This window comes from Toxoplasma gondii, chromosome VIII (assembly GCF_000006565.2).
Source record: "Toxoplasma gondii ME49 chromosome VIII, whole genome shotgun sequence".
Lineage (NCBI taxonomy): Eukaryota > Apicomplexa > Conoidasida > Eucoccidiorida > Sarcocystidae > Toxoplasma > Toxoplasma gondii.
The window spans coordinates 6,000,677-6,026,628 of record NC_031476.1 but is presented as its reverse complement, the minus strand read 5'-3'; the positions used below and the strand labels follow the sequence as shown (position 1 = coordinate 6,026,628).

Sequence of the window (25,952 nt, the reverse complement as noted above, 5' to 3'; positions counted from 1 at the left end):
AGTGGTAAATTTCCTAACTCATTTTGTCAGGTTACCTAAATGATGCGGCGTGCCATTTTAATGTTCTGCGGGGAGAAGACCCACCGAACGCACTCGATCACTTGACCGCTTTCCGAAAAAGCTGTGGATACGCGTGCTGCTCAGCAGTGGACTAGAATTGTGACCACAGGGCTGATACCCCATTGCACGGAAAGCTCATCTTCATGTTGTTTCCTGACTTCAGTCCTGCATATTTACGCGACTCTCCGTTACCCTTTCCAGCCTAATTGTTTTGGCCGACGTTCAATTGAACTTCCCCATTTACTTTTAGCTTCCTTCCACCTTTGTATGGAAGCCTCGTCGGGGCTGAGATTTTCCACCTATTAAACGTATCAACACCAGGGTACTCTGCTTGTGAGGCGATAGAATCGTCTTCGTCGAGAACGATAAATATTTTTAATATACCAGGGCATGGTCCTGCATCGAAAGTGGTCCTGGCGACACTGGTCGCGCTGCAGATGTTCATACTTCACACACTCAAAATAATGCAGCGACACTCAAGCAGACGAAACGTTGCACTCTCATAAGTGTTCCTGAAGGATGCAAGATTGGGGAATAGATTCACGTGATATAGTGTAGATGGACGCATGTGCAGATTTGGGATTGTTCCGTTCGTCCACTACAATGCAACATGGCATCAGAACCAGCCGCCCATCTTCGAGGCTTTCGGCGTCTCGATCGACACACCTATCGACGGCCATCTGTGAACGACCCGGTTTTTTGGCAAGCCAAAGTATCGTGCGTTTGTGCGGGCGATTCTGAGATCTCGCGCGCGCCTTTTGACTTGACGAACAGTGAGCGATGGGTCCTTGGTGAGACACTCGAGACCAAAAAGAACGCACCGTCGCTCGTCCTGGTGTCTCTTAGCGATGGTTGCGACAGATGCCTTCGATGTTAGTCAAGTTTCACCCTTTGGAATGGATAATAAATTCTTCTTTGGCATTTGCACACCCCCGCTGTCCCTCGATGGTAGAGATGCTCGATCCTTTTGCGTGGCAAAGATATGGTTTAATGCACGAACGGCAAACTTAGTGTGACGCGAACTCAAAAATCTACCTTTCTACCGCTGAGAGGTATCTGAATGAAGAGGTCGGCTAGTTGCATTCCGGTGCTTGTCGCATTCGCTGAATCCGTTCTCAGCCGTGTGTCAGCCAGATTCCGCGACAGGGTAGAAGCACAGCAGGTTCTCACTCTCCGAACTGTCCTTTGCTCGTTTTTGTTTGTTTTTCCTGGGAACTGGCGTGAGTAGTTGATGACCTCTCCGCAGCGCTCTCTCGCTGTTTTCCGATGTGCCACGTGTGATTTTTCCGCTGGGTCCCGCATTCTGGTGACCAGTTTTTGGCACGCTCAACGTGCAGGCCAATACGAGGAGGCTGTTTTAGCCCGCACGGCACCCTCCGCCCATTCCCCCTATTTTATGTCGCGGGGAAATGCGCGGACGGTTATGCACTGGGGGGAGCGACAGCGTATGGCATCGTGACTCGAACTCGACAGCGTAAAACTCTGTGCGGTGTGTGGGTGGGCGGTCGCTGCCGCGAAAAAAATCCGGCGGGGGGGGGGGCAAAATCTAGGTAATCGCACGCTCCCGCCAGAACGGTCGGGCACCCATACATGAGAGTGGAGGCGGGTGCGGCTGTACTGCTGTTTTGCTGCCCCTGTCACGATTTTTCTGAGGGAGGCGAAATCTTGCGTTCACTCAGCAGCAGGCGCTGCGCGTGCGCGGGCAGGAGTTGTTGTCTTTCTCTCGCCTCTCCGCATCTCTTTCACCTTTGCTTTTCCCTTCTGGCTTCTTCTCCCCACCGCTTTTCTCTCGTACTTGCCCCTCTCCTCGCGGTCGCTAAATTTTTCGACTCTCTTTTCGCCGGAGAGGCACCCCCACACCCTACTTTGTCCGTTCGCGTTTCACCAATCCTGCACAGACGCGCGACAACCGTTGTGCGGTCGCGTTTACTGCGGAAACTGCGAAATATATAGATACATTTTCATGAAAAAATATTGCTGAGCACACCATCGTGTCTGCTGCTTCCTCCTCACCTCCCCATGCCCCCCATTTTTTGTCGTACCCTTGCATTTTTGTTCCTCGCTGACGTGATGCGCTTCGTTTCTCCTCGCCACGCATCGTGAAACACCAACAACAATTCCGCTCGCGACAGAGCCAAAAAGAGCTGTTTTCTGGCTGGAAAAGGAAAGTTGGAAAGAAAAACCCGCTCGCTACTTCGGTCAGATCCGGAACGTTTCTTCTCCGCTGTTTTCCTGGTCCCGTCTTTCACCTTTTTGATCGTTGCTTCGGCAATGTTGTCGCTCTGACTGGCAGCAATCCAACCATCGAACGCGCGCCATCACCGCGTGTAAATTAGGCAACGTACTTTTTCTCTCGCCTGTTTTTTCCGCCGAATCGACCGCATCTCCCCTGATACCGCAAGCCGGTTAAGCGAAATCCGTGGGCGGTACACCCTGTTTTTGCCGCGTATTTCCACGTCCACTTCGCCCTGCGAAGGGATGCAGGGGAGATGTCATAAGCGTGCGTGGGCTTTTTGCCGTCGCCTTTAGCTCCATCGGATGTCCCCAGAGTCGCCTCCGCGCTCGTTTTCTTTTACTTCGCACTCAGTTCACCCGTACCGTTTCTGAACAGTTCCAGCGCCGGCGTTTTGTAGCCGATCTGCGGCCCGCGTGCAAGAGAATTGTCTCTACTCGCTGTCTTTTGTGGTTCATTCAAGCATAGTGTGTCTAGCGATTCGTCACCGCTCTCTGCTCATCGACTTTCTTGGCGTGACAACGCTCCCTTTCCAGGTCCCGCCCCCTCTGTGTCCACTCTGTCTCTCGAGTGCTTCTGCGTCTGCCGCCACGCTTGTCTCCGTTCTGATCTGAAGCCTTCAGTTCGCCCCCGTACGGGCAATCGCAGCATCCGCTCATTATCGTGAGGAGTAGATAGAAACGTCCCGCGGTTACCATCGAGCGGAGTCTGCGACTGAATGCACGCGCAGTGAATGCTGCAGTTCAGAACATCATGTCTGCCGTAGCAGACGGGGCTTCCAGTGGTACCATTCATCAAAGTCTTCAGAACAGCTGTGTCGAGTTGTTTGCGGAGCAGTCTTCGTCTGTCGGCGCCGGGAACGGAAACCATCCCTTATTTGAGTGCTCGGATTTTCTTTCCTCCTGCGATTCCGCCCTCCCTGCCGCGCCGCAGTACCCGCCGTTTTCTGTCGGTGGCACCCGCGAATCTCCTTTCGTCTCTGGTGGCCCTCCTACCTTTGGGCATCCCTTGAGCGTCTCGGCTTCCTTCGCGGCGCCGTGTTCGCAGCGGGGCACACCTGCCGGAGGCAGCTTTTTGTCACCCGCGCAGTCTTGGTTGAAGACGTACTTCCCCAGCGAGAATGCAGTAAACAGTCGCAGTTCTCTGGAGCCCGTCATTCTGCCAGGTCTGCCGTCCGCTTCTTCGCCTTCGGGTTGCGTTCCAGCCTTTCCCACCTTCTTCCCCGTGCCCGTCGGGCCTACGCCCCTGTCTGGCGTCGCCGCACCGTGCAGGTCTCTCGCCAAACCGCAGCCGGCGTCTCGACTCCAGCTGGGAGAGGAGCCCGAGGGGCGCGAAGCTGCTCGGACGGGGAGAGGGGGCCTTTTCCCATCGCTAGGTGCTCCTGTCACAATGCCGCCTCCGCCGGCGTCTGTGGCCACGCCTACGGCCGCCGAGTCAGCGAACGGAGGCGCAGCTGCGCCAGTCGCGCCGTCCCCGTCTGGAAACGCGGGGCCGATGCGCTCGCAACTCCGCGCAGACGCCGTTGAGTTCCGGCCGGCCGCCACTACGGCAGCCGTGGTTCCGGGCTCCTTCAAGGGCGCGAGCGGCGGCGTTCAGGCCGCTCCGCCAGCCGCGCCCGCAGGTGGGGTGCAACACTCCGGCGCCGCTGGCGCCACACCAGCTTCTCCCTCCAGTGTGGGCCTCTCGGGCGTCAATAACGGCGCGACCCCCGCATCGCCTTCCTCCGCTACTACGTACAATAGCACTCACCAGTTCAACCGAAACGCTCAGGAGTTCGTTCCGGGCCGCCCTTTCGTGGTCTATCCGTCATCACCGTCGCCGCCGGGCGCGCCGCCTCCGCCCATGGCCGGCGCGCTCGCGCGCTCTGCGCCCGCGCAGGCTGCGGGGCTGGGCCCCGCAACCGCGCCGGGCGCCACCCAAAACGTGGGCGTCCCGCCGGTCCCCGGAGTCGTGCGGGGCGCCTCGCCGCCCGCGGGGGCCCCGGCAACGCTGCCGGGGTACGCGCCGCAGGTCGTTGGACGCGGTGCAGGGCACCTGGCCCCGGGCGCGCACCATTCGCAGCCCTTCATTCCGGTGCCGGGCTCCCTCCACTTTGCGCCGATGCCGCACCCGGTGCCGGCGCAGTTCGCGGCGCCCATGAATGGCGCGCTCTACGCGGGGCAGCCTGCGCCGGGTCCGGTCGACCACCTGGTGGTTGCCGCCGTTGGCGCGCAGTCTGACGCCGCGCTGGCCGCCCAGCTCCATGACAAGGCGGCCACAGGGGCGGCAGTCCCCGCGTCCTTTGTATACCCGTACGCAGCCCCGCATCCCCACCTCGTGGGACCAGGCGGCCCGAACTGCCCGCCCAGCGAGTTTCTCGGCGTCGGCGCGCCCTATACTATGGGCAGCCCCGCGACGGGACCCGGCAGCGGCTTGGGCCGAGGCGGGCGGGGCGGCCGCCTAGGCAGGGGTGGACGCACGGGCGACATGGTCAACTACAGAGTGAGTGGCGGAGCCGGCCGCGGCACGGGCCGCGGCATTCCGAATGCGCCCGGCGGCTCTGGCCGCTTGCAAGGCGGCGCGCCGCACCACGGCCGAGGAGGCGCCGCGGCTGGACCGACTCAGGCTGGCGGAGCCCAGGGCGCCGCTTGGGGCGGCCAACAGGGTGGGGGCCAGGCCTTGGGTGGCCCGCTAGGAAGGACCAGCCACCAAGGCGCCGGCGCTGCCGGCGCGTCGAAGGCCTCAACAGCAGGGGTGAGTGAGGAGGTGAAGAGCCAGCCACCGCCTCCACCGGCTGCAGCGCAAGGGACAACGCGGATGCCTGCAGGGACTTCTTTCCGAGACAAATTGATGCAGGGCAACGCGAAGACAACAGAGCATGCCGAGGGCGCTCCGGGTGCGTCTCCAGCCCCGGCAAAGACAGGCGCAACTTCGGGTGCGCAGGAGCGGGCATTGCCTTCGTCTTCTCTGACGCCGACAAGCACAAGTGGGACAGGGACTGCGGTCGGCGGAGGCGCCAGCCCTTCCGGTTCTTCCACCAACGACGGCACTCGGTCGCCGGTGTGCAGCGGCACAGGCGCCGTTCCCGAGGCGACGAAGACGCGCCCTGCGACCGCGCCGGGCGCGGGCGCTCTTTCGGCAACGCCCGGCAGTCTGTCCTACGCCGGAGCGGCTGCAGGCGCGGCCGGAGCCAGTCGCCCGTCCTCGGTGCCTCAGAAGCTTTCTGAGGAGGCTCCGAAGCAAGGCAAGACGTCTCCAGAGAAGGGAACCCCGAGAGCGACTGGTGGGACTGCGGCTACGCCCTCGTGGAGTCAGAAGGCGGGAAGCGCGGCTGCGCCTGCAAAGGAGAACGCGGCCCAGGCAGCTGCTGGATCTGCGACGGCGACGAAGGAGAACGCGGCATCGACTCAGACGAGACGCAGCAGCCATGCCGAGTGTGCTACGCCGTCGCGCAGGGGCTCCATTCGCCCTGCAACGCCTGTGGTTTCTGCGGGTCAGGGCCGGAATCGAGCCGGTGAAGCGTCACGGCCTCGGGGCTCTGATGCTTCAGACAACGCACCGGTGCGAGGGCAAGAGGCCGCACCCGAGCAAGAAGCTGTGGAGAAGAGTACTGGCGAGTCCGCGACTACGGCGCCTCAGGGCCCACGCAGCTGGGCAGAGCGGATGAAGACGAACGCCAGCAAGCCGGTCGTCGTTACGCCTTCGCCTAGCGCGAGGAAGTCGCCTGCGAATGCCTCCTCAACAAACGGGGGCAGCGGCGCGGCTGCTCGCGCTGGCGCCTCTCCGGTGTCCCCAGCGACCAAGAGCGGCCTCGGCACCGGCCGCGGAAGAGGCGACGCGCCGATGTCCCCGGAGTCGACTGACCAGCAGGGCTCCTCTCAGACTCAGGCTGTAGAGAAGAAGAGAGAGCAGAGCGTGGAGGTCCCGAGCGCATCAGCGCCGGCCCCTGGCAAGCCGACCGGATGGGCAGCGCGCGTTTCGGCGCCGAGCCCGCAACCTGCGGCGACCGCGGCCGCGCCAGCTGCTGAGAAGACGGAAAGCGTTTCTAAAGAAGTGGGCCGTGAGGGCGACAACGAAGCAGTCGCGAACTTTGTGCGGGGGTCTCGGGATGACACCAAGGTGGCGAAGGCTGATGGAAAGAAGGAAGTGGCTTCAGCAGGCGAAGCCGCGAGCGCGGTGGAATTATCGCAGGAGGTAGCCGAAGCTGCCGCGTCGACAGCGGCGCCTAGCGGTCCGATGACTTGGGCTGAGCGAGCACGACGCGTGAAGGAGAAGCCTGTGCCTGTGGCGGAGCCCGCGAAGCCTTCGCCGCCTTCCTCGGGAGGCGAGACGGTGTCGGAGGCCCGCGGCTCCGCTGGGGGCGCAGGCAAGCACGATGCCCACCGGCGCGGCGAGAAAGACCGCCGAAGTCGCGAAGAAGGACGAGGAAGCACGAGCCATGGTTATGCCGAACGCGCGGGCCACCACCGCCGCGAGCATCACCGCGACCACCATCGCGGCAGTCGGGGCGAAGCCTCCGAAGAGGCGGCAGGCCCCGCTGCAAGCCTCCAAGGCCAGGCGCACCACGCCCATGAAGGAGCGCAGCATCGCCAAGGTCGGGGCGGCAATGGCGCGGAGCCACAGGCGCCCGAGAGCCAGCCGACCCAAAGCACGCAGCCTCAGGGCAGCGCCGGGGCGGACCAAGAAGGTGGTGCTCGAAGGCGTGGAAGTAACGCTGGTGCTGTAGCGCTGCCTGCAGGCGATGGCAAAGTTGCGGAGACCGCAGGCCCACAGAAACCCGCTGGATGCTACGCCGCAGTTGTGGCGGCGTCGCAGCCGGCTCAGGCGCCGCGGCGCTGGGGTCCTCAGGCGGGCCAGCAGCCCCAGGCGCAGCAGGTGGCAGGCGGCAAGCCTGTCCAGGCCGCGTTCGAAGAGGCCTCGACCCCCGCGATCCCCGCAGGCGACAAAGGGACGCGACCGGCTCCTGGAGGCGCCTGGCGCGCGCAGTCCGCTGCCGCGGTTGGCGGGAGTGGTGGGTCTGCTGCAGCCGGCGAGGGCCAATGCGCGGCCCGCGATGCTGCAGGCAAGGAGGAGGAACCGCACGTTCTCTGGCCGCGGAATCGGCCGAAGCTGAAGAAGGTCGTTGTGGAGCAGGAGGAGGAGAAAGAGGCCCCGCTGCTCCCAGGCCAGGAACAGAAGTTCGCGCTACCACAGGGTCGGAAGGACCAACTGCGGGCTGAGGAGCGCCGCCGCGCGAAGCAGCAGGTGCTGAAGCAGGAAGAGGAAGACGACGAGGCGGCTGCGATGCAACCGTCACCTGAGGCACACGGTCCGACCGTTGGAGCCTTGGGAGTTGCCGGAGGCTTCTTGCCGCCTCCACCTTGTGTCATTCCTCCTCCGCCCCCCACAGGCGGCGCCCCAGTCTCTTCGCGCGGGTTTGCGACCACCGCGAGCCTCGTCGGCTCGGTGTTTTCGACGCCGACCACCCTAGAGCCACCAGAGCCTGCCGCTGCACCGGCGATGTCTCAGAACAGCAGCGCTGTCTCCCTCGTCGCCTGTGTCTCCTCAGCCGACGTGCAGAAACCCGTGCCGACGGTGGTTGTGGAGGCGCCCGCGGAGCCGATGGGCTTTGCGGTCTCGCTCGCGAAGAAGGAGACTGGCGCAGAGGCTGCGAATGTCGTCACCAAACTCGGCAACTTGCCACCCGTCAGCGCAGGTTTCACCGAGCCTCCCCCTCCGCCCCCGCCGTCTGAGGACGCGTTTCTCGGTCAGGCGATGAAGGCTGAGATGTACCACAAACTGTCTCCGCGTGGGCGCAGACCCTCGGACATGTCTCCGCGCGCGAACCGCCAAGCGGCGAGGGACGAATGCCGGAGTGGCAGGGCCTCCAGGAGCCCCCGCGGTGACAACGGCCAGGGGCGCAGGTTGTCGGCGTCGCAGGTCCAGAAAGATTTGGAGCTGGAAGCGAAGCGGGAATCCCATCTGTCTCCGCGGGCCGCGAGCCGGTCTCCGCGCTCTCTGAGGACCCACTCTCCAGCCTCGGGCTCCGCTTCGCCCCGGGACGCGAGTCCCCAGGCCAACAGGCTGCTTCTCCCTGATGGCGCGGTCGCCCAGAGGGAAGGCCAGAGATCGCGCGCGGACTCAGCGCATTCGTCGTCGCCTCGCAGAAGGTGCTCGCGCGCCGCTTCGCCCGCGCCTGTCCCCCCGCCGCTGCCAGCCGCTGGCGAGTTCGGAGACAGTCCCGCCGCGAGCGCCGGCTCATCGTCGCCTTCGGACTTCCCATCGCCTTCTACCCCAGGCTCTGCGACGCACCGGCAGCCTCTGGCGCCGTCCAGCACGCGGTCTGCAGGCGAGTCTCCAGACGCGTTGTCCTCGCCTCAGAGCAAAGCAAGTTCTTCGCCGCCCTCCGCGTCGTCGCTTCTCAGCGACGGCCCGTCGCGCAGCGCTGCGAACGGGCCAGTCTCCGCGCAAGGCTCGGGGGACGCCTGCGCGGGACTGTACTCGAAGCGGCTGTTGGTGGCGTATCGCCTGAGCAAGCAAGCTGCGTCGGTCCCGGCGCTGATCTCGATCTGCGCCATGTCGCATGCAGCGGCGACGCAGCAGGTCCAGCCGGGCGGGGACTTCTGGCATCACGGGCGCCAAGGCCACGGCGATGATTCCTGGAAGAGCGGCGGCCGCGGTGGGTCGGGTCGGACCGGCGGCGACGGCCTTCTGCATGCGATGCACCGGAAGAACGAGGGGAAACGCGCGATGGGATCCGGATCTCAGGTCGGGAACCGCAACGAAGACGGCTGGCGCGTCGGCGACGGAAGCCACAGCCGCCAGGCTGACGGCGGCCGCGGCTCTGGGTCCCTCAGAGACTGGCGCCGCGGCGAGGACAGCCGTGGCGGCTTGAGCGCCATGGCCGGTGGCCTCGGCGGCTTCTTCAACCAAGAGCGCCCCGACCCTGGCGAGTTCCGACGCATGCAACAGAGTCTTCCGCCGCCCCCGTCTCATGCCATTCTCAAGGCCTCTGAAAGTTCCTGGGTCAAGAAACAAGCCGAACAGAAGAAGTGCGTCTCACAAAAAGACTTTCTTAGAAAGTTGCAGAGTTGGAGCGGCGACGTCCTGCTACGTTTCTTTCCTCTTAGGGCAGTACAAGACTCACTTGTCAGTTTGAGTTTTGGTCTGGACGTGGATTCGTAGCGATGTCTCGACTCGGCAGCTGTGGGGTTGCGAAGCGTCCCGCTGCGAGAAAGGATCTTGTCGAGTGCGAGGAGAAAGGCAAAGCCCGGCTTGACGCTTTGCGAGTCTCTAAGGTTCGAGAGCAGGTCTCTGTCTAACTACACCGCTAGGCTTCCTGTTTCGCTTTCCTTCCAAGGACGCGAAGGTGAACCTTGGTTTCCTCAGACGCGACGCGCCTCTCGCCTGTCGTCACACGGGGTCTCTGTGTGGTTTTGCAGTCTCGGTGCATGTTCGCGGTAGTTTGAGAGTCCCCCTCGAAGCGACGTTGAATGCGAATGTGGATGTGTACCTGGTGAAAGAAAGAGAACAGATGTTGAGATTACCTTGTCGCTTGTGGGTGTACTACCGCAGGGACGAGCAGCAGCAACTGCTGCGTCGACTGAAGGGCCATTTGAACAAGCTGACGCTGGAGAAGTTCGAGAAGCTGTACCCGCAGATCCTGAACGCAGGCATCAAGGAGAAGGAGGAAGTTAATGCCCTCATGAAGATGGTTTTCGAAAAAGCTGTGTCTCAGCACCACTTCATCCAGGTAGGTCCGGCGAAACCGACACAGGCTGCAAGGACTGTATCCTTCAGTACTAGCGGGTCTGGGCAGGTACTGAAGCTGTCTTCAATGGAGAGGACAGGGAGCTTTGATTTGGTGGGCTGGTTGCCTGTGGGTGGCGTTTGCTGATCGACATTTCTCCGAGTCAGTTTCCTGTGTTTCGCCACTGTCAGATGTACGTCCAACTCTGCTCCAGGCTGAAAGACGACTTGAAGCAGATCCTCGCCGATGATGCCAAGGGAAGCTACTTCCGTCGGTAAGTCTTCGTGTCTTCATCCGTGTAGTTCTTATTCCAAGCGTATACACACATACATACGTATGTATATGTAGATTTTGTATGTATTTACAGGTGTGTGTATATACGTGCCTTTAATTTGTGGGTGACTCTTCTGTGGTGGGGATCTGCTGAGTCGCCTGTTCCAGTTCCTCTTTCGTTCTGACTGTTCGGTCTGCAGGCCGAGGGCTGGTTGCTGGACTCCTGTGTCGCGTGTGTGTATGTCCCGGTCGTCTGGATTTTCTGGAAGCATCTGCGTCTTTGCGTTTTTTCCTCCGCTTCAGCATCTTGATCAACCAGTGTGAAGACTCGTTCGTGGCGAACTTGGAGCCAATGCGGGTGCCCGAGGGACTGGACGAGGACGAGGCCTTCGAGTTCGCTCAACTCTACAAGGCGCGAATGAAGGGCAACATGATCTTCGTCGGAGAGTTGCTGAAGAGCCGCATGATTTCTCACAGGATTCTCCTGGAGTGTATCGACAGACTGCTGCAGAAGCGCCTGGAATGCATCGACATATCCGGAGGCGAAGACCAGGGCGTTCCTCACATGGAGGCACTCTGCGCCTTCCTCCACACTGTGGGTCCTTTCTTCGAGAACCCAAAGGTAAGCGACACAGACTCATGTCCACGTTTTTCGAATGCCCTGGCGGCCGCGTCTTCTCTGATGGCCTCTCTGGTGTTTTCTCGAACTGCGGGAGTTGTGGCTTCGCTCCTCCTGGCCCGAGTTCGAGAGGCACAGCGACGTCAACTGGAGGGGATCTTTCGACACAGAGGAACAGTCGCCTTCTCGGGAGCAACCGATCAGAGAAAGTGGTGGGTCCAGGTTCCGATGGCATCAGTGGTTTCTGCATCGGTTCTGCTGCGGGCGTGAAAGATTCTGTCGATCACTCTTGCAGAAGACTGAGCTCTTCTTCTCCCTTTTTCGTCCAGACGCGCACAGACTTCGTAGGTCTTCCTCGCTGTCCTCGCGGATCTCCGCGAGCGCGTCCTCTGGACCTGTGCGCGCCTGTCTCGACCCCCGCGTTGCCTCGCTCGCTCTCTCGCTTCGTGTCTGCAGTGGAAGTTCTACGAGGAGTTCTGCGAACGGATCAAGGTCGTCCAGAAGCTGCAGAAGGATGAGTCTCTGCCTTTCCGAGTTCGCTGTCTCTTGAAGGACGTTCTGGACAACCGAGCAGAGAAGTGGAGAAAGAAGTTCGCGGCTACGAAGGAGGGTCCCACTCGGCTCTCAGAGCTCCACCAACAAGCCCAGCTCGAACAGCAACAGCAGCAATACAGCGCAGGCATCCTCGGCGGCAAGGGACGAGGCTTCGACACCCGCGGAGGCGACGATGGCGGCTGGGAGATGGCCACTAGCAGACGTGGAGTCGGCCCCGCGAAGGCGGTGAGATACGTCACGGAGAGGCCAACTCAGATGTTCAGCATTTTGGGTTCCACTTCTTCTGGATCACACGCGCATGTCTTCTCTTGCCTTGGATCTCCGTGGTCTGGTGCCGCCAGACCGAAGTTCCTTTGTTCTTTTGGATTACCAGCGCATGTTGCACACTTCAGTGACAGCAGGCGCGCCTGCAGTCTTTCCTCGCATGCATGCATATTTTGCGTGCGTCCTTGTCTTGGCGTTCAGAAGCCTGGCATGAATCCGATGCCGATGAACGCGAACTCCCGGATGGGTGGCGGAGAGACCTCGAAGCCCATGAGCGCGTTCAGGTAACGGCCCACATCAGAAAACTCCGAAAACGAGATCCCGCCGCGTGTACAAACTGGTCCAAATGCGTAATTGATTTCGAGAAGACCTCGCTAAGTCTCCTTTCGCTGCTAGCTACTCAACGGTGTGGAGTGTCGCTGTCGGAAGCGCGCAGAGGTCTTGCCTCTCAAGTTGACAAAGGAGCCCGACGCCTTTTTAAGCTGCTAACGTGTCTGCGTTCCATCGGTTTCTCTAAACTTCAGGTTCGCTTTTAACCTCCTTCGTCTTTGTCGTGTGCGTCTCTTCAGTGCCCTGGGTCGCATGCGGTCGGAGAGGGAGAAGGAGAGAGAGTCTGGTCGTGACGACAACTTGCGCCGAGAGAATTGGGGATCGAGTTTCAGCAAGAGATCGCCTGCGAATGCCAGTGCGTCTGCCACTCCTGTAGATGCAAGTTCTTCGCATACAGGTTCTGCCTCAGGGCCAAGTTCGCTCCTCGGCCGAGCCCCTGCTGAGCCATCGTCGCCTGCGAAGGACAGCAGCCGTCGCAAGTAAGTTGGAATGTTTTGACAGAGGTGCTCTTGGTTTTCGCTTTTTTGTTTTTGCGGAGGTACAGCCGACGTAGTTACGGCTAATGCACGGGTGGCTATTGCACAGAGCTGTAACGTAACTGGAGGGGTGTCTGTACGGCAAAGTCGCACGAAGAGAAAATGTCTACCGGCGTCCCGATGGTTGTTCGTCGCTCTACGTGAGAAGGCGCAACAAGCGAGGTGATGGCATTGCAAGTAGTTCTGTGTTGGTGGAAAAGAACTCTTGAGTGGTGCGAAAAAGTTGCGAACTCTTCGCAGCAAGTCGAGGTAGCAGGCAGTGCAGTGATACGCTCACCTGCGGGTGATTGGTTCTCGCGTTTCTGAGAGAGGTTGGGAGCTTGCAGAGGAAATCGCAATCTTTCGTCTCGCATGTTGAGGCGTCGATTCGCAGACCCTGTTCTCGCCGTTCTTCTGTGCAAATCCGGTCTGGTCAGACGCTTCGAGATGGCGCTGGAGTTCAGCCGGTAGCTGGAACATCACTGGCCGTCGCAATGTGAAGTGTCAGCGGGCGTTCTTTGTTTGAGAGTGTGCAGAGTTTTCTTCGGAAATGGTGAGTTTTCTTGCTTCTGTTTACTTGCATTTTCTTTCTTCGCAGGAGTGGTGGCGAGCCCGCGGCACCGAAGACCAGCAGTGGAACCGCGCCGATGTCTGAAGTGAGTTCCGTGGACCAGGGGAAATGCATTACCATTCACACGTTCATCCACTTTGCTCTCGCTGGAGAAGTCTCCTCAGAGTAGTGACAGGCGTCCAGGTGATTTCGCGTCTCGGCTTTGTGTATCGCACTCGACGTTTTCGATTCGCCGTCCGCTGCAGGGAGGTGGAGGCAGAGAGAGGTATATACAGAGAGAAACACAGAGAGAGACGTGTACAGAGGCGTAGAGACAGCGAGAAAGATGTAGCCATAGTTGTAGAGATAGACGAAGATAGAGGAGGGGCAAAACATACATTTCTGAAGATATAGGCAGAGCGACCGAAGGATGCAAATGTAGATGATGGTGGTTCTGCAGCCGCTTCTGTGAATGGCTCTGTAGTTTGCCTGCGTGAGTAATGCCGCTTTCGGTGTGAAATTGAGTGTGTGAAGTCGATGCCGGTGTGTCTTTTCCAGGAGCAACAAGTTGCTGCAGCTCGCTCTGAGATGAAGGATCTCGTTCAGTCCATGGACCTCAACACTGCTCTCGAGATGTTGAAGGAAATGAACCTATCCCAGTCGGTCCACAAGGTAGGACCCAGACGGCCTGTCACCCAACCGGACCTTGATGTGCTTTTCCAGATAAATTCAAACGCTACAAAAACATCTTCGTTTTAGATCGTTGTGTCCACCGAATATCCAGTCGAGTCTCAACTGCATCTAGCCATACAAGTATATATATATATATGAATATTTGTGTTCGTATCTGAGAAATGGAGGAGTGCCTGGATACGAAGAACTTTTGTGCAGTCCGTGGGTAACGAACGACGCCAGTGAAAGAGGGGGTGCTGCGTGAGTCTCTGCGTTTCTTGTACAGACAGCGGACTGCATCGAATTGCACCTCTACTACGGGCCTATGTCTGTGCAATTATAAACATGTATATGTATATATATATATACAAGCAAGTGTGTATGTTTGTTTCCGGCGGCTGCTTTTTGTCTGTTCGTACAGGAGATCTTTGATGAGTGGCTGAAGTATTCGATTGAGGCCCTCGTGGCGGACAAGGAGCATGTGAACAAGCAACGAGCAATTGCCTTCCAGCTTTTCGTTCAAGTTTGCCAGAAAGGCATCTTGCAGGCGGAAGCTCTCAAGGCTTGGTAAGGGCGATTTCGTTTGAAGCAGCTTGTTTACCTCCACGTCTTTGCTGTCCAGTCGAAAGGACTTGGCACTCTTTGTGCATTTTGTCTCAGCAGAGAAGACGAGGGGTGCTCCAACGAAGCGCCGTCCACGTTGCCTACGCTGCAGACCTCTCATCGCCGGGAGACGCCTGTCTGCATGTACACGCTCCTGCGAAGTATCTACCCTATATATATATATATGTATGTATATGTATGTATACATAGATATATGTATTTGTAGGAATGGAGGTTTGTGCAGCCGAGAGTTCATAGAGTTGGTGGAATGTGGAGCTTTGCGTGCTGCAGTGAACACAGCTGCTCAGTTAGTATACGTTGTTGGGCAAGAGTGCTTGTATGTTTTGTCTTTTCTGTGGCGCAGAAGTCCTGTTTCGTGTCTGGAGAGCTGCGTCGCCGGTGTTGTGTTGGGGACGGTCTCTGGAGTGGGTGTCCACTTTGTTTTTCGCTCGATGTTGTGTGCAGCTTGAAGCAGTTCATGTCGAACAGCAGCGCCGAAGAGGGTGAAGACGGAGAGGCTGTCGAGGACAGTCCATACAGCGACCTAAAGATCGACGTACCGCGTTTGACCGACTTCATGAAGGAGTTCCTGCAGACGTTGGAAGGTGCGTGACGAGACGTTTTTCTTGGGAAAACGGGAGGCGAGCGGGAGGTCTCTGGGTTTTCAGGAACGGCACGTTTCGGCAGAGAGGTCCAGAGCGAGGGTGAACGGTGCTCGTAATGCTCAAGAGAAGTGCAGAATACGAGTGGCAACGTAGATAAGGCAGTCGGTGCCAACCTGGAAGCGTATCGTGAGGGCTGTCGAGCGCCGAGAGAGAATACAGAGAGTGGAGCTTCTGCGTTTCCAAATTTCGTCAGTCTCAAACTCGAATTCGTTCTCGGGAATTGAGAAAGCATGGTCCCGGCACATCTTTGTTGCCCGGTTTGTGTTGCGTTTCGATTTCAGCTGCAGACCCTGAGCACCAAGTTCTGAGCACCAGCACCCTGGACGATTTGAAGGGCAAGCTGTGAGCTTGGAAGCGCTTGTCGAAAAAGGAAACGTGAGGTGGCAGAGGCGAAACGTTTTCTGCATCGGACGAAGAGGAAAATTCTTGCTCGAATACAAACTCCGTTTAAGAGCGGGAGACCAGCGAAAGCCGCGGCGTCGCTTGAAAGGCAGGCTCGCATTTAGTGATGAGCTGAAGACCCAACGTTTTTTTTTATGTTTACACTCCAGGACCTTCAGCGCTGCCGCAAGGCGAAATGGGGAGACTGAGGTCGGACGTAGATCTCGATGTTTTTAGCGGAGAAAGTCGAGTGAGAAACGGAATGGACCGAAACAGGGAGGTCGAAGAAACAGAACCGTTTCTTCAGTTTCTGTGGTGAAACCGAGGTGCTTTTTTCGTTCTCTGCGCTGTAAACGCAGGAAGGCGGAGAGAAGCGCGGTCTGTCCGTCCGCCTTCGCTGCCGTTTTCTGAATCTCTCGGGTGCATGTCTCGGGGTTCGCTCGAATCGCCTGTGGCACTCTTTCACTTTTTAACAAGAGACGTGACAGGCGAAGATGTGGGCACCTAGAATTCGCTGAACGTGGAAAAGGGTACCGATTCGTAGGCATTTGTACTGGTGTACAGAGTAGGTATGCCAGGTGCCGTCTTAGCTCTTTCGCACTCCCACGGTACTCATCCTTGTTGTTCCACGTGGATGCCGCGACGGTACAGAAAGTCTTGTTGCGATTCGGCAAAGACCAGGAGAGGAAAAGGCTCTTGTTTCCTTCGGAAACGAGATATTTCCCCTTCAAGCCCCCGGTCGTTGTTTCTCGCTGTTCGTTCGACTCTGCACCTATACTCGTGATGAGGCAAACGTTGTTCAGTCAGCTCTTCTGTGGCAGAAACTGAGCAGACGATACAAATGCAGTCCAAATAATTCGATGAACTATCTTACCGGAAGAAAAAACGGACGCCGCCTCGTTTCACCGGACACGCTCATCTGTTCGCGAGACTGTCCAGGATAAAAGACGCCTTGACGCAGAGAGAGCACGCTAAAACGAATTGGAGCAAAACGACAGAGTTAGGAACGTGCAGCATGTGCAGGAGATCATCTCTCGCTGGCATAGATGTCCATCGAAGTTTATCACAAGGCTGCGTGTAAAAAAAAGAGTGGTTGCTGTGCAGTTGACAAACTCGGGGGTTAAAACGTACCAGCAAAACAGCGTTTTTTCGCCGTCACTCAGGCCCTTCCCATTCCGGAGATGTGTTCGACCTATGCATTACTTCCTGGGTGATATTGCTGGGTGTTTACTTTGTTTGCACTTAAATGCGTATGCAGTCCTCGCAGCTTTTACTGTTGACCTGTTTCGGCGGTTTCGCATTTTCTATCAAGCTCCACCGCTTAGTGTTCTGTCACCGTCTATAGCTTGCCTATCTCTGCATAGGATTTCGATGTGTCTGAAGAGGGATCGGGTCGACAGAGGCCTGTAAACATGCACCATCAAGGTCGAAGCTGGCGACGGACGCAAATGTTCGTCAGCTTCAATAACAGTTCGGGGCACCAGCCATGCGGAAAGCAAGGTTTGCTACTTCGCGGTCCTATGTAGAGTGACGTGTCTTTGAGTTTATTCCTGCCACAGCTTGCGTCTCGGCAGGATGCGCTACCTCTAGGTTCTTCTTACAGTTGTAGCTCCGTAGCTTCAGTGATCTTTGTACTTTAGGCAAATACGGGAAACACTCTAGCAATTATGTATACGTTAGAAGCATAAAGGCATCTGTTGGAACGATGATTTTCGGGGAGAACCAATTTTGTCTCGCCAGACGCGGACGGGCAGCGTTTTTGTCGACGACAGTTCCCAAGACAGCACCGATTGCAAATTCTCCTGCTCGATGGCAAATGTGTAGGTCGCACTGGCATGACTGAAATGCCTACCAGTGGTTGTACATTCACCATCATCAGAGAAAGATGGAGTGGCACCTACACATGATTATAGGGAAGCGTCACAGAATAAGAAATGAAAGATGCTCTTCCTGGTGTTTTGCTTCGAGAACTCAAAACGTTCAGATATCGCAGGTGTATTGGTGTTTTGTCAGAGTCCTTCTGTCTCGGTAAAGTGTACGCGAAACCCCGGCGGTTCACAGACTACCTGCTTCCGTTTGTTTTCCTTGTGGAATTGCAAGAGTTTGGAGCAGAAAGACACGCACCAATGGACGCCAAAACCTGCAGCACGTTCTCATGGATTTGGTGCCAGCATTCCGTTTGTTGCATGATTGTCAGGACGTGTTTCTTGATTGTACAGGAGTGGATCAGTCTACTCCACCGCTAGAAGCACTCACCGCATCGATCGAAGTCAGTGTTTCCTCTGGAGTCACACGGGGACATAGAAGGACATTTTTGTGTGAGACGTCTTTCTTCACACTCTCTGTAAACAACGCGACAACTGGGCTTCTCTGTAAGCCAAGTCGTTCTGAAGAGAACTGCAGGAAGCAGGACGGCTCTCTGGACAGCCCGCTGACCGTTTGAAGTGCCAGTTGCCCTCTGTGTTTTCTGTCGCTGAGTGCAACAGTTTCCGGGCATATCCAAAGATACACACAAAGATGCCGCGATAGGAAAAGCAGCCCTCTCTAGTGAATTCATTAGAAAACTAGTACTACCGTACGAGCTGTAAAAATGAACAACATTCTGTGTAATCTTTAGGTCAAAGGAATGACGGATAATGCAGCGAGTCTGACAGCTGTGTAGAGATTCACAGGATTCTCAACCGACGCTTCTTAGGGAGAGAATCCACAACATTCTTTTCGGCTGTCCCCTGTGAGCAGCCTTCAGAGTTGATCGAAGCTCGTGTCTGTTTCCTATGGTTTTTCACAGGCGCAGCGTCTCTCTTTTTCGTGTGCATCTCATTCTTAAACCGTGTTGCATTGGCTTTTTCGTCTGTGTCTAACACTCGGAAAGACATCAAGTTCTTTGCGTTCAGGCCGTCCCTTTCGACTCGGTGTTAGGAATGGAGAAAAAGGTAGTTTACATTCACCTAGGAGTCCCCATGCACAGTGCGTGAGTACGGACTCTAGCGTCAGTTGTTGTGTGTTTGGTATTGCGAGTCTGGAGACTCATCCTGTGTTCTTATCACTGGGAGACCAGTTCCCTGCAACCTAAGCGTGTACTTGCCACAGCAAGGAAGGTCACAAAGACCGAGAAAGCCCTTTATGCACTGTGTTTTTGCAGAGACTTGTTTCCACTGTCGCTGAAAAGGGAGAGTATGCAAAATAGAACTACTGCGCTTATCGGAGGGAGCGAAACCGCGAAATTCCACTTTACAACGTGAAAGCAAGGAGAGTCGAGTTTCGCGATCTGCTTCGCGCTGCATGCCCCTTGAAGTGCCGAGATTCGCGATTTGGTGAGACGCAGCCCTCCCTTCTGTCTCTGCGCAAAGCGGGCCAGGAATCAAGCGTAGACTAGCGTGAGGGTGGAGACTCTGAACTGGTAACGAGGGACAGGGTGCACACAAACCGCACACGCGTGGTGGCCGTCCTGTGCTTGTCAAAAAGCGACGACCGACGAGGCGGAGACAACCTCGGCGTTTGTTTTTTAGTTATTTTTTCGGTCCTTCTATGCCACCTTGGGGGACTGAATCGTGTGAACCCCGGGCGCACCCCACGGTGTAGCAAAAGGCGCATTTCTCCTTCCCACGTCTCCGGCTAAAAGTTTCTCTCGTGCGAACACACCATGTCTCTGTATCCGAGATCCTCTGTCCGTCTGCGGACGCGTGGCTTGTTTTTCAGCTCCTCTCTCCCTCTGTCTCACTGTCTCTTCCTGGCTCTGTTTCTGTTTCTGTCTTTCGACAACTTCCTGCCCACCTCGCGCTCTCTCAACTCCTTCTCCGTCCCGGCCGCCGCGCTCCGCCTCGACGGTCGCGACGGCCCCCGCCCGCAAACCCCCGAAACCTTTTCTTCTTCCGCGTTCGCGGAGCCTTCTCCAGAGTCCACTCCAGGCGCCTGTCCACTTTCCAGCAACGATGGCGAACTGTCTCTCCAGCAGGCAGAGGCCCTCCTGCGCGAGGAGCAAACGCTAGCGACGGAGTACGCACAGAGGGCGGCCGGGGACGTTCAACAGTTCACAGCAGCTGCACAAGAAGCGGCAGCGAGAGGCGACATGTCTGCCGCGAAGGAACTCGCGGCTGCTGCGGCTGCTTCGGCAGCAGAGGCTGAAGACCTGGCCGCGTACGCGCAAGCCGTGGGAGAAACAGACCCCGCGGTTCTGCGAGAGCGAGCAAAGGAAGAAGCCGAGAGATTCGAGCAGGAAGAGCGACGCCAGAGGGGGGGCGACGCCGCATCTTCTGGAACCTGCTCTGAATCGTCGGATGCGGCTTTCGCGCCTGAGTTCTCGGACCTGAGGGACCTGTTTTTTGGAGCCTGCGATGCGACGGTCTCGCCCGACGACCTCCCGTCCGTTCCGGAGGCACTGGAGAAGCTCGCAGGTCTCGAGTCAGACGTCCAGGCAAGGGGCGACCAGTTGGACGAGAAAGAGAAAGTCGTCGCGGAGTACCTGGTCGCCGCTCAGGAAGCGGCGGTGCGCCACGAGGAAGCGAGCCGCGCATTCGAGGACGCGAAGAGAAACAAGAAGGAAAACCTCGCAGCTGCGGCCGAGAAGGCTGCCCTCGAAGCCGCTGCAGAGTATGCAGATCTGACGACGGCTGCGCAGCTGGTGACGGAGGAAGCAGAGCAAGAGAGTGCCAAGGCGCTCGCGGACGCCGTGGCTGCCGGCGACCTCCGGTTCGCGATCAACCAAAAGATCGTCAACGAAGCGGGTCCTGAGGCCAGAGGCAAAGTCCCGCGGGCGCTGCTCGCGCCCAAGCACGTCCGCATCAGCGACCCGGCCGCTGGACGCGTACTGAAGATTTTCTTCCACAACAACTTTGCACCCTTCGAGGACCTGCCCTGTGCTGCTCTGCATGCAGACGCGCATTTGTGTCGTCAGCACCCGCGGTGCGTCGTCCAGGTCGAACAGAGTGGGGACGAAGTTCTCCAGCGCTGTCTCCTCGACGAGGCGTACCTCGCGCTGCTGACCAAGACCCCGGATTTTTGTGCGGCGGCGCCTGCGGAGGCCGAGACAGGTCTCGGGAACTCAGCAGCGCAGGCGACAGGCACACCCGTCTCGCCGTTCGCCGGCGCAGCTCCTCTGGAACCGATGGCCGCAGTGACGGAGGGAGAAATCGAAGCGGTGGCTCTCGACTTGCTTCAAGAGTCCGGGGTGGACGGCCCCGCAGTTCTGGAGCACATGGCTCGAGACGGCAGGGGCTCGGCCTCGGACTTGTGCAGCCTCGTTCAAACGCTTGCCACTGAGCTCCTACAGACGGAACGCGACCCGCGCTGCGCCGCTGCGCCGACGTCCGAGGACCGCGAAAACATCGCCCTGACAACGGAGGCGCTCTTGACTTCGGCGTTCGGATTCCTGGGTCCGGCGTCGCCCTCTGCGACCGCCGCGACTGCTGCGACTGTGGCTTCTGGAACGCCTCAAAATGCGCGCAGCGCGAGCATCCGAAGCCACCGGAGAAACAGTTTCGCTCCGACTGGGAAGAGGGCCGTGGCGCCTGTGCCGCGCGTCTCGCCTACGGGGCTCTTCGGCTTGCTCGGATCTTCCAGCGAAAAGGCCAGTGCGCCGATTCGCTTGGGAATCAACGGGATGGGTCGAATTGGCCGACTCGTCTTTCGAATCGCCATGAGCAGACCGGATGTCGCGGTCACCCACATCAACTGCAGCATGGACCCAGCGTACATCGCGTACATGCTCAAGTACGACTCTGTGCATGGAAAGTTCGACGGCGAAATCGTCCCAACCGAGACGAGTCTGATTGTGAACGGACAGGAAGTGACCGTCTCCAACACACGCGACCCCGAGGAAATCCCCTGGGCGGACAAAGGCGCCGACTACGTCTGCGAATCCACTGGCGTCTTCTGCACCACGGAAGCCGCGGCCAAGCACGTCAACAGGTACCCAAGCTTTGCCAGTTGCGCGGCTTGAAGCAGAGGCTCAACTTCGGAAAGGCATGCAGTGTCTGAGTGGAAACAACCCATGCAAAGTGGTGAACCAGCGAAGGCGGCGAGAGCTGGCTCTCCCGTACCGTATTGGAACGCGAGCGAAAGAACGTCCGACAGCAGTGGACCTGCGAAGGCCCTGCTCCTTTTTTGTCCGCAGTCCCCGCTTGGGGACCTCTTGGCTACGAGCAGGATGCGACGACTCGGATGTGGCGGGCAGTCGTTTCTTTTCATCGCACTGTACCTCGCCTTTCGTTGACTGGGTTGTCGTTGCTCCCCGCTTCTTCGACAGACACCTTGGTAGTCTGGACGGTGTGCTATGAGGAGCTCGATTCAGTGTGTGTGTGTGTACGCATGTCCCTGTGGGATACCGCCGGGGATTTGCGTAGCCGGACGACAAGAGAAACGTTCGCTTTTGTGAGAGAAGTCACGAAACGCGGCACCTCTGGTGGGTGGGAAGGCCTCGCGTTCGCGGCATGTCCCGCCTTGATATTTCTGAAGTTCCGGGGTTTCTGGGCTTCGTGTCCTCCGCGTCATCCGCCGCCATGCCAGACTCCGTCTCCGATGTTCACTGCCGGCGACCGTGTTGATAGTTTCTCCTGCCTTCTGCCAGTGATGGGGAGGCGCTGCACGCAGAAGAACTATGGCTGTCCAGTCTTCTCTCATTGTGTGCGTTTCGATGTTCATCCGTCGATTCCAGGGTTTCCTTGGGGGCATATACAGCCTTCGTCAGGATAAGGAACTCGGCTGCGTGCAGCTGCAACTGGAGTCTGAGTATAGTCCTAGGCAGTTTGGGGTCTGTCACTTCGAAATGCTTTGTGTGTTCCCTTCTCACTCTCGGTCTCACGTTTGTTTCTCTGTCTCTGTGTTTTGTCTCTCCAGACCTGGCGGCGCCAAGCACGCCATTATTTCTGCCCCCGCGAAAGACGAGACCACCCCAACGCTGGTGGTGGGTGTGAACGCAGAGCAGGACTACGAGTCGAGCATGAAGGTTGTGTCGTGTGCGTCGTGCACAACGAACGGCTTGGCGCCTCTGGTGAAAGTGATTGACGAGAACTTTGGTCTCGTCGAGGGGTTGATGACTACCGTACATGCAGCGACGGGGACGCAGAAGGTGGTGGACGGAACCTCGAAGAAAGACTGGCGAGGCGGACGCGCTGCGGCGGGGAACATTATCCCGTCGGCGACCGGCGCGGCGAAGGCCGTCGCTCGGTGTCTGCCGCACATGAAAGGAAAGCTCACCGGCATGGCATTTCGAGTTCCCACTCTCGACGTGTCTGTCGTGGACTTGACTTGCCGGCTGAACAAGAGCACGACGTACGAGGAGATCAAGAAAGCCGTGCGCGAAGCGAGTGAAACGTACATGCGCGGCATCATCGGGTACACTGAGGAGCCGATTGTCTCCCAGGATATTGTTGGGTCGCAGTGCTCCACTGTGTTTGACGCGAACGCAGGAATCATGCTCAATCCGAATTTCGTGAAACTCGTCTCGTGGTATGACAACGAGTACGCCTACTCTGCCCGCCTCGTCGACCTCATCGCCGTCATGGCTGCCAAAGACGGAGTTGTCAGCCCCGGCACCGGCCTCGACCGGAGACCCTTTTAAAGAAACTGTGTGTAACGCAGCTCTGTGCGTTCCTGTGGGCAGGATCTATTTAGAAGAACTCCCCGTGCTGGCTTAATACTTGACACGGGCATACATGCAAAAGCGACGGGAGGCATGGCTCCACCAGGCAGGCAGGTGAGAGACGCGGGAGACTCCTAACGAGTGTTCGGTGGAACCCACAGGAATCTGCCGCCAGCCGGAAACATGTCCTGTCCAGGCACAGGGTCTGTCGGCCGCGACGCCTTCGAACGAGAGCAAAAGGCTGTGCGGGGACCCTCGTGAAGAAGCAAGCGAAAAGACGGGGAAAAAGGTTGGAGCGGATTGTGAACACACAGACTCTGACTCTGCTTGCTGGCGCTCGAGTTTCACCACGTTTCAGGACGGCAACATAGAATCTCACACATGTTTGCGCTTCCGCGCCGTGTTGCGTTCGATCACCAGACTCGCCGCGTTCCTTGTTTGCTTCCGGAGACGGCATTCGATCGTCGACACCGTGGGATTCTCTCGAGAACCACGGGAAGCCAAGCGCCAGTTGCTCGTTCAAAAAAATGCTGCTATGTTCGTATGTTCAACCTGCCGCCGCACACGGGGTTCCAAGATGGGAACCGCGGCAAACTCGAAGTGAGGTACTTGTGATTGCCTGCTTCTCTTCTGAGATCTAAAACTGCGATATCGCTTCGATTCCGCTCCCGACAAACGGTGTGCATGACTCAGGTGCTTTGAATCGCGTCTATTCTCTATAGAAGTTGACTTTTTTCGCAAACCTCCAATAATTCGTAATGTCGGACAGTCGCACGAGACGCTGTGAGCCAAAACCACACGGAAAGCCGTGCAGAACACACACTTCGGAGTCCAGGAACTTCTTTGTCTCTTTTTCGCGGTCGCCCGGATACGCCGGTTCGACACACGTTCAGAGTGAGGACTCAACGACATGTTTTTTCGGCCAGAAAAGCGTTTACCAGCTACCGTCACAATGCCACCATCGCACAGCGGAGATACGAGTGATGCCCGCTCAAACGATGGGGAAGAGGCGTCTTTCTAGAGGGGAGAGGTGGAATGCTACACACTTGTGCTACAGCTAAGATGGCGGCGCCACCCTGTGTGTGAGCATGAAATCTCCGTAGAAGCAGACCGCTACACTTCAGAGACAACCTACTCGACGGCTAACAAGACACGAAAAGCACATATGCATGCGGCATACGTCGGCTGCTGTTTCCTTACTTGTCAGGTCAACAGCGATACACAGAAAGAATCTGCCGTTGAAGCATGTAAAGCAAACAGAAATTGCTGTAGCATCCGCGGGATGATGTGGACGTGGTACCGTGGCTTTTTCTCCCAGTTCGCACACCAACCCACATTTCGGTGTTCTATAGCTTTGACCTATCGTTTGTCACAACGTATCCTGCCGGTAATTTCTCGCTTTCATCCCTGATTTCAGAGCAAAGACCAAGAGCTCCCTTATTTCCTTCTGATGCTTGGTTTTACGATGCGCAGAAAACCCAGCTGTATGAAGCGACTTTCGAGTTCGATCTTGTAGAGGACTCGCTTCCCATACCTGTTGAGACGCACAAACGCAAAATCTTCTCTCTTTCTCGTAGAACGCAAGAAGAATCCAACAAATGAATCTCATGTGTTTTCGCTGTACCCGTGTCACTTCTTGACACACACAGCCTCTGTGGTACCCATCATCGAGTTGAACAAGAAGCAACATGCGATTTGAAGCTGTCGCATCCTAGAACAGGCTCTGGAGGGAATGCATTCATCATTCAACTACACCATGTTACGGCAAGACGATTCCAGATAAACTGGCCATTCCATCAAACCCTAGGCGGCTGAGTTTGTCTCGGGTAAATGGACACGAACGGCAAACTACCAATCCAACATGCTCGATAATAATGTCATCAAATCGAATTGGAAGAAAAGGCTTGACAGTATTGTCACAAGTACATTATCGACAGTTCCACAGGAAGTGTACGCTGCCCACAGCAGACCACGTGAGGGGCGGGAGGTTTCAGGCGCTTCCTCTTCGATCTGAAAGAGAACCTCCAGGTCCCCAGAGAGTCATCAGAAGCATCACACAGGGTGTGGTAGCTTTACTCTCGTCAGGTGCCGAAACAAGCTCTCTTACGTCTAAAGATTTTTGCTGGGAGTCGTTCGAAAGAACCGACACGAGCCTGTGACTGGACCGCTACAGTTTCGCAGAAAGGAAGCAGCATTCTGTTCCTGAGAGTTCCTTCCTCCTCTGCTTGTTTAAAGAAAGCGGCGAACGGAACGGGATCTGTCCGCTTTGCTAATATGTAGCGAATCAAGTTTCTTTTTTCGCGTCTCACACTTTGAGACAGTGCATGCTACCGACATCGCACTTTGGTTCCTTGAAGACCCAAGAGTTTACGTCCTAGATGCTCCTGGTTTTTCGGTGTGGTATCTCAAACTCTTTCCTTTCAGCGGTTTGCTCTAGTCACAGTCACCTCAGCGGCTCCGCAAACGAACTGCGATGGAAAAAAAGCGGAACTACCATCGGCTCCCTGCCTTTGTGCAGCCCGAAGACGGTAGAGGCTGTAACGCCGTGTCGGACGGAGAAGGAACCGAGGAAGGACACCGCCTGCAAGGTTCGACAGATGAGGTCTTTCTTCGTCTCGCGAAACAGGTCGTTCTTCGCAAATTGTGTGCAGAGATATACATTTTCTTCCGGACTATCCTGCACAGTCTTTCCACTGGGTGTGTTCGTCGGTATGAAAAACGAAAAGCAGGCTTCTCAGTGGCGCATGCACGCGCCGCGGGAGAGTCTCGCCGAACGTGGCGCCGACGTTGTAGTAGAAACCAGTTTTTTTTCTCTCAGTGTCTTTTTCCCCGAAAGAGAGAAAGGCATGACCTTCCTGGGGAGGATGTTTCGAAGGCGTCCCAGTATCTGCTTCTTCACGAGTTTCACCGGGGGGAAAGCGTGGGCTCGTCTGCGATTCTTCACT

The 25,952-nt window shown here is 57.4% G+C and overlaps 2 protein-coding genes across 2 annotated transcripts; both read left to right on the top strand.

The window, feature by feature from the left end:
- Window positions 1–3,046: 3,046 nt before the first annotated feature.
- On the top strand, window positions 3,047–15,393 carry TGME49_269180 (MIF4G domain-containing protein; the record flags this gene model as incomplete). The annotated part of the gene is made up of 12 exons (XM_002365570.1): window positions 3,047–9,303; window positions 9,827–10,004; window positions 10,193–10,275; window positions 10,578–10,896; window positions 11,350–11,673; window positions 11,914–11,996; window positions 12,282–12,521; window positions 13,156–13,213; window positions 13,666–13,779; window positions 14,201–14,346; window positions 14,848–14,987; window positions 15,329–15,393. 12 exons carry the CDS (start codon window positions 3,047–3,049, stop codon window positions 15,391–15,393), a joined length of 8,007 nt encoding a protein of 2,668 aa, XP_002365611.1.
- A 3,678-nt stretch (window positions 15,394–19,071) lies between these two features.
- On the top strand, window positions 19,072–23,775 carry GAPDH2 (glyceraldehyde-3-phosphate dehydrogenase GAPDH2; the record flags this gene model as incomplete). The annotated part of the gene is made up of 2 exons (XM_002365571.2): window positions 19,072–21,335; window positions 22,263–23,775. The coding sequence occupies 2 exons, from the start codon at window positions 19,072–19,074 to the stop codon at window positions 22,984–22,986; spliced, it is 2,988 nt and encodes a 995-aa protein (XP_002365612.2). The 3' UTR covers window positions 22,987–23,775.
- Window positions 23,776–25,952: the final 2,177 nt, after the last annotated feature.